Genomic DNA, 7,169 nt, shown 5'->3' with positions numbered 1-7,169 from the left:
GGCTAACCCCGGACGGGCAGGCGGGGCCGGCGTGGTGGGCGTTCGGATCTGGAGTGGAGAGCGCAGCGACGCCATGGCCGGCGCCCGGCGGGGCGGGTTGGATACTTGGATTGGATGGGACGGATTCGACGGAACGTGGGGGAGCAGGCAGGGGCACCGTGGGGGGCTGTTCCGTTATTGCCCTCCGTTTTGGAGGTGACTCTGGCGGCGGTGGTGTGTAGTGTGTCTCGTCTCGTGCCGGGGGGTGCGTCATGAGGTGGGACCAGACGCATGGCCTCTCGACAGTAGACTGATGTGGTTAATTGTCTGACGCCCTCCGATCTGTCCAATCGTGCAATTTCCGCCGACAGGGAGGAGGCGGCGGTCAGCAGTATGTTTGGTTTTCCAATCAGATCAGCACCGCCGAGCAATGTAAACAAAGCAAGATCCTCTTTTACGAGTTAGGACCACGGAGATGTTTTTCTTTCGAGATATCCATTGAAAAATGGACTGATTTAACTTTTTTCCCTTGAAGAAACTTTTTTCTTCAAGATATCCATTGAAAAACTTTTTTCCAGTTACTGTGTTCGGCAGGCTAAAGCTGGAGGCTAGAGCTGAAATGGTGTGAGAGAAAAATACTGTTGGGCTGAATGGAGCTAAAGCTGGTGGTTGTAGTAGTGTGAGAGAAAATTACTGTTGGACTAGAGCTAGAGCTGGCTGCCGAACGCAATGATCTGGAGCTGGCTGCCGAACTGAGTGACTGTAAATTCATTCAGAATTCTCCCGCAGCCTGATGGCAAATCTCCAGTATACCAGCTCGCTGCCCTGCAGGCTGCAGCAACAGCACCCACCTGCAAGGATCACGAGACCACAGTATATCCCCACACACCACAGTAGCGGACAGAAGCCCGGGACGAAATCCCCAAAGCGCCCCTAGGCCAGCCCCAAATCCGTCCTTGGCTTCCCCGCTTGGCTTGCGCTCCCATTTCCCGACCCCCCCCCCCCCCCCCCCCCCCCACCACCTCCAACGTCTCTCTCCGGTCCACCCCGCTGCGCTTCCACGCTGTTCCCGTGCTCCGCCTCCGCGTGCGCCTCGCGCCTCCTCGCCTCGCTCTCTGCCTGCCTGCCGGTCTGCTCCACTCCGATGCTGCCGCCGGCGCGGGCCGCCCCGAGCCGTAACCGCCGCAGATGAGCTCCAGGAACCGCTCCGCCACCGCCGCTCCCGCCCCGGCCGCGGCGCCGTCGCTCCGGACGCCACGGCGGCTGCGGCGGCGGCCGGTGAAGGCCTCGGCGTCGGCGAGCGCGCCCGGCGGCGGGCGGCGGAGCGGGCCCGCGACGCCGCTGCTGAAATGGGACGTGGGCGTGGGCGGCGGCGGCCGCGGTGACGGGAGGAAGCTGGGTGGCGTCGAGGAAGCGGGGGCCAGCGCGCGGGAGAAGCAAGCGAGGGAGGTGTCGGTGCGGAGGCTCGCGGCCGGGGTGTGGCGGCTGCGCCAGCCCGAGGCGGTGCCCGGGGGCGCGCCCGGAGCCGCCGAGAGGAGGGTCCACGTCGGTGTCGAGGTACGTGTGCACGCACGGTGCGCTTCTCCGCATCTGGTTTCCAGTTTGGTTCGTTCCGTGTTCCGTCTTGCTGTTGGCGACTTGGGATGGAGCAAACCGGAGGCGCCGAGCTTGTGCTCTGTGAGCTCATGCTGTTTTTTTTAGTCCTAGTGGACGGTGGCACCTTACCTCTTGAAGCTAAATCATTTTGGTGTTTAGAGAACGAAATGTGCTATCCAATGATATTTTCCCCTTTTTTTCCTACTTCTATATGATTTTTTAAACCTCAAATACAGATATTTGTAGTCAATGCATGCTAAGCTTGGTGCTCTAGGAGACTGCTAATTACCCTTTACCTGTTTACAAGTTGAGCTGCCTAATCCGCCTAAACTCGATTAGCCAAGTCAAATCTAGTACGAACCGAGTCTCCTCACTGAAGCCTGAGCAGTAACACTGACGATTGCCTTGCCGTGTCGACGCATTTAAGTACTGGCCTGGACGTTAGATGCGTTACAATGAAGCATGGCCATTTATGAAGGCGGCCGTGCAGCAGCCACAGTTCGACGGCCGTGATCGCCTTCCCATAAATTTATCCATCCGGAAAGCGCAGCACTCCCCCTCCCCTGTGCTGGGATCTCCTCATGTGATTCCTGAGCTAGTAGAGGGGCCCAGGCATCGGATCCTCTCCGAGTCTCCATGCCCCTCTGCCCGTGCAACCACAAATGCGCTGCTCGTGCGTCTTAGCCGTTTATGGTTGGCCGTCAGCACAAGGGCACAGGCGCACAGCTTCGTTTTTACCGGATTGATATGTGCGTGGAAAGAGGAGAGCTTGAAATTTGGATCGGATCTTTCTTCAAAAAAAAAAAAAGAATTTGGATCGGATCGTGAAAGGATTGGAAGGGTTCTGAGCTTTTGAACGGGCCAAAATGGCTCTCAACTCTTGTGCCGTGCAGCAACAAACGCCGGGTTCAGCAGCACGTGGTCCTGTTTAGTTGCTTGTCTCATGCTAGTGGAGACTATCCTAGCTAGCTCCAACTGAAGGGGCTTCAATTCTGTGCCTTAGGTTGGGATGAAAATGCTAGCTAACAAATGTGACGATGTTACCAACGCTATAGGTATGGGTTCTCTGTATGTGATTCAGATTGGGAGGAGTCTCCATGTTATGATTGTTTGGGACCCTTTAGATTCTCTTTGTTCTTTCATAATGTCTACTGAAATTCACATTTTCTAAAAAAAAAATGTGCATGATGATGTAAGACCTTGTGTGTCCCTTTCATCAAGTTAGGGTACATAACAGTAACATGAACATATACAGATCTGGTGCTGCTCAGATCTGCTTGATCATGGAACAACTGAGTGTATAACTTACTGTCCCAATAATATATTTTTTATATAAGATATGATGAATTCATGGAACAACTGAAAATTTAACTTACCTTGCAAATAGATTTTTTTATTAAATGCGATGAATTTGTTGGCGGTCTGGCGTGTCTTATTTGTCTCATGTGTCGTGTCTTATTTGTCTCGTGTGTCTGTTTGACAGCATATCCCAAGGCATCTACAAGTCCAGCTTCTCAAACAGAACACTTTGGGTCATCACCAGAATCTGAAGAATGAGGTTTCAAGCCCCATTTCTGTTTTGGAACGGAAGAGTGGAGAGCTCCACAAGGTGAGGGAAAGAACCTACCAAAATATTAACTACATTTGCGTGTATCGGCTGTAAGGTCTTTGACACAGCAAAACTATGCAGGTACAACTTCATGCTACTTCCACTACCATGGAGAAAGCAACAAAATGGGAGCCTGAGAACATAAAAGGAATGGAATCACATGATGCCTATCTGATAGCCAGCCAGCTAAACCTTCTTGATGAGCAGCAAGACACAACTTATGTTGCTAACCTCCAGATGGAGCTCCAGCAAGCACGTGATAGGGTAAGTGAGCTGGAAACTGAGCGACGGTCAGCTAAGAAGAAACTTGACCACTTGTTCAAGAAACTCGCGGAGGAGAAAGCAGCTTGGCGGAATAGAGAGCATGAGAAGGTCCGTGCTATACTTGAAGATATGAAGGCGGACCTTGACCACGAGAAGAAAAACCGGAGGCGGTTGGAAATGATAAACTTGAAGCTCGTTAATGAGTTGAAGGAGGCCAAGATGTCAGCGAAGCAGCTGTTACAAGAGTATGAAACAGAAAGAAAGGCGCGTGAGCTCACTGAGGAGGTGTGCAATGAGCTGGCAAGAGAGGTGGAGGAAGACAAAGCTGAGATTGAGGCCTTGAAACAGGACTCCCTGAAACTGCGGGAGGAGGTAGATGAGGAGCGGAAGATGCTGCAGATGGCTGAGGTGTGGCGCGAAGAACGGGTGCAGATGAAGCTTGTTGATGCAAAACTTACTCTTGATGCCAAATATGCACAGCTGAGCAAACTGCAACAGGATGTTGAGGCTTTTATTGCCTCATGCAGCTGTGCTAACGGAGACATCACGGTAGTAGAAGAAGCAGAGAACATAATACAGGCAATCAAGTCAGTCAGAGCCCAAGATGCTGAATTCAGATATGAGCCACCCGCAGCCTCAGAAGACATATTTTCCATTTTCGAGGAGCTGCGTCCAAGTGAGGAGCCTGTCATCAAGGAGATTGAACCATGCTACCAGAATAACTCTGCCAAATGTGAATCAGAAATTCAAGAGGCTAGCCCAATGACAGATATATTCCTTGAAAAGAAAGCCAAGGTGTACTCAAATAAAAGTCCGCAAGATGAAAGCGACACTGAAGATGGCAGCAGCTGGGAGACAATAAGCCATGAAGATATGCAGGGTTCAAGTGGTTCACCTGATGGAAGCGAATCATCAGTCAACAACAAGATCTGTGATGGAAGCATTTCTTGGAAAAGTGGAAATGATTTCGAGTACAGGGGGAATGAGAAGCTAAAGGATGACTTGACTGATGCATACCTGACAAACATGAACCAACCCAAGAAGAAAGAATCAGCCATATCAAAGCTCTGGAAGTCGTCCCGCCCAAAGAACAGTGAGATATGCAAGAAAGATGCCGTTGAAACGGTAAATGCGAGATCATCAAATGTACGACTGTCAGTCGGGACTTACTCCACCGTTGAAAGTGGCATTCAGGAAATAGGACTCAGTCCACCGAGTGTTGGGCAATGGAGCTCCCCAGACTCGATGAACATTCAATTCAACCGTGGCTTCAAGGGCTGTATAGAGTACCCTCGGACGTCCCAGAAGCACAGCTTGAAGGCAAAGCTCATGGAGGCACGGATGGAGAGCCAGAAAGTCCAGCTCCGGCAGGTGCTCAAGCAGAAGATCTAGAGTGGACAGAACCAGAAGGTGAAACATTGTAAACCTAGAATTTAATCCAAGGAATAATGTCAAGAGTACTTAGATGCTTCCTTTTCCGTGTTTTAGAGTAACCTGTAATGCATGTACAACAAGGACTAGAAAACGGGGACAAGGCCGGCCTTTGGGGGCCGGTTTTGGAGCCTTGCTGCTTCTGTATCTTACTTTAGTTTTGAGGTAATGGTTCCATGTTATAGGCTATGGTGAGATCCATCATGATGTATAATACAGACACATACAAGCAGCGATGTTCAGACAAATTATTGCATCCCCGGATATGTACATTCTCTAAGCTGTTTCACAGTGTTTTTACTCTATTTCTACTCTGTTGATTTCAAAATATAGTTCCTGGCCCACATGTTTAGCTCTTTATAACGTTTCTCTTATTTTTAAACTGTTAGATCTGGACTCCTCAACAGTTCGTAAAAACTTCAAGCTCCGTGCACCTGGGCTCGGGCTTTTGTATTTGTCTGATAATCCATGGCACATTGGCACTTTGAGTTTTGCTAGGCATGTTCATCTGCTAGTTTACTCCCCATTCGCATGATAATTACATCAAATATGCCTTGCCACTTGCCATCGAAGTAGGTGGTGATTCACATCATAACTAACAGATCAGTGAGGTTTCTAAATTATGACTTTTGCATGGACCGTGTCTGAGCGATCCAATGTACTAATGCCGGGTAGTGTATGTGTACAAGTATAATGGTTAGTCACAACAGATGCAAAAAGAAAAGGAAAAAGGAAACAAAGCTGGCTCAATTTGGAAACCATTTTAAGCTTACCATGAATTCGGCTCGGAAACAAACGAGACTTCTGTCTGATCCAACTTCTCTGGTTACCCGGCCCATTGCATCCGATGCGGCCCTGCCGATCGCTGATCTGGCCGCCGACCTCACGCGCCACGCGCCAGCCGCCGCTCCCGTTTCAAACCGCGAGCGCACCCGTTCCCCCACCAACTTCCCTGCAAAACAGTGAGCAAACAATCCCACCGCCATGTGGGCCCTAGTAAATCTGGCCCCACTGGCATTGGTCCAGAGAGGGCAACAACTGGGAAGACGCGGTAACCGTAGTATTTCGGCCGAAACTTTTCCCTCCCAAAGCTCGCGCCTCCCGCTCAGCCCTAGCCCCCTTCAAATACCCCCCGCCCTCGTCTCCACAGCAAGCAAGCGCCCATCTCATCCATCCATCTTGCTATCCATCCCTCGCCGACACCCGGGACCCACATGGCAGCCACTCGCTCCCGGCCCGCCGCCGCCAGCGGCGACCACCACCGGTTCCTCCGCCCCGGCGCCCTCGCCCGACTCCGCGACGCCAGGCTCCGCCGCGGGAGTCGCTCCTCCCGCCTGCCCCCGCCGTCATCGCCGGCGCCGGCGTCCCCCGCGTCACCGCCGCCTCCTCCTCCTGCTGGCGACGGCGAGGGCGGCGCCGCCGTACCGTACTTCGTGCCCGTTTCCAGGCTCCTCGCGCCACGCTGCCCCCAGCGGAAGAAGCTCGCGGCGGCCAAGCACGCGGTGTTCTTCTCCCCGCCGCCCCCGAGCCCCGATCTGCCCGTCGAGGCGGTTATCGAGTTCCTGAGCTCGTCTGACATGGTGGTCGCCGCCCACTAGAGTGCTGAGCGCCTCGCAGTACTGTTCTATTAGTCGTGGTAGCGTTGTAGATTTATGGATCTATTCCTTGCTTGCTTCCTTAGCTTAGTGAGTTATAAAATTTTCCTCGTTTTGTTTGTACTGATCTTGATGTGAAAACAAAGATAAAGAAGAGTGACTCTGCTATGAAATACAAAATTACAAGAAATTGGGAGCAACTTCCCATTTCGATATGTTGGATGAGTTGTGAACTGGAATAATTTGGCTCATGGTTCTCTCATAGGCACATGGATGTAGGACTAGGTTCATTCAATTGTTTGTTACATGTGAATGTGAGCTCGTTGATCAGGTGCAGATGCTTTGCCTTTCTTTCTATACTCTGAATCCAGCATGTTTAGATAACTGTACTACACAAATGATGTCAAAGAAGTGGCATTAATGATTAGTCGGAGTTGCCTTTAGTCGACTTGCTCAACTTCTCTTTTGAATTCAACCACTCCCATTGTTCTCGTGCTAATTCAACTTCATTAAGATCATATGAGCTCTTTAATTAGTAGTTCATTGCGGCCTATTTCTGCTCATGGTGAATTTTCGCATGCCTCAAAATGCTATCATAGCACTTGCCACCTGTCAAGGGTGATTAACACATGCTCAGGATCTCGGTTTCGTTCTCTGGTCTGAAACGAACGTGGCACCATTTATGCCATTTCGAG

General features: G+C 51.1%; 2 protein-coding genes across 2 annotated transcripts; both read left to right on the top strand.

Annotated features, from left to right (window-relative positions):
* The first annotated feature begins 983 nt into the window (after window positions 1-983).
* LOC120641841 lies at window positions 984-5,159 on the top strand. Its single transcript, XM_039918122.1, has 3 exons — window positions 984-1,536; window positions 3,059-3,184; window positions 3,266-5,159. Exons 1-3 carry the CDS (start codon window positions 1,168-1,170, stop codon window positions 4,838-4,840), a joined length of 2,070 nt encoding a protein of 689 aa, XP_039774056.1. The 5' UTR covers window positions 984-1,167; the 3' UTR covers window positions 4,841-5,159.
* Window positions 5,160-5,996: 837 nt separating this feature from the next.
* Window positions 5,997-6,689, top strand: LOC120643127 (formin-like protein 5). The gene has a single exon (XM_039919650.1). It carries the CDS (start codon window positions 6,094-6,096, stop codon window positions 6,475-6,477), a length of 384 nt encoding a protein of 127 aa, XP_039775584.1. The 5' UTR covers window positions 5,997-6,093; the 3' UTR covers window positions 6,478-6,689.
* The last annotated feature ends 480 nt before the right edge of the window (window positions 6,690-7,169 follow it).

This window comes from Panicum virgatum, chromosome 7K (assembly GCF_016808335.1).
Source record: "Panicum virgatum strain AP13 chromosome 7K, P.virgatum_v5, whole genome shotgun sequence".
NCBI classification, from domain to species: Eukaryota; Viridiplantae; Streptophyta; class Magnoliopsida; order Poales; family Poaceae; genus Panicum; species Panicum virgatum.
Note: the sequence above shows the minus strand (reverse complement) of the source record. Positions and strands in the feature narration are given on the sequence as shown.

Excerpts from the sequence above, each read along its gene's own strand:
- LOC120643127 (XM_039919650.1), top strand. The coding sequence starts at position 6,094 with ATGGCAGCCACTCGCTCCCGGCCCGCCGCCGCCAGCGGCGACCACCAC.
- LOC120641841 (XM_039918122.1), top strand. The coding sequence starts at position 1,168 with ATGAGCTCCAGGAACCGCTCCGCCACCGCCGCTCCCGCCCCGGCCGCG. Across the intron at positions 1,537-3,058 it reads GGGTCCACGTCGGTGTCGAG|CATATCCCAAGGCATCTACA; the intron begins GTACGTGTGCAC and ends TCTGTTTGACAG. Across the intron at positions 3,185-3,265 it reads AGAGTGGAGAGCTCCACAAG|GTACAACTTCATGCTACTTC; the intron begins GTGAGGGAAAGA and ends AAAACTATGCAG.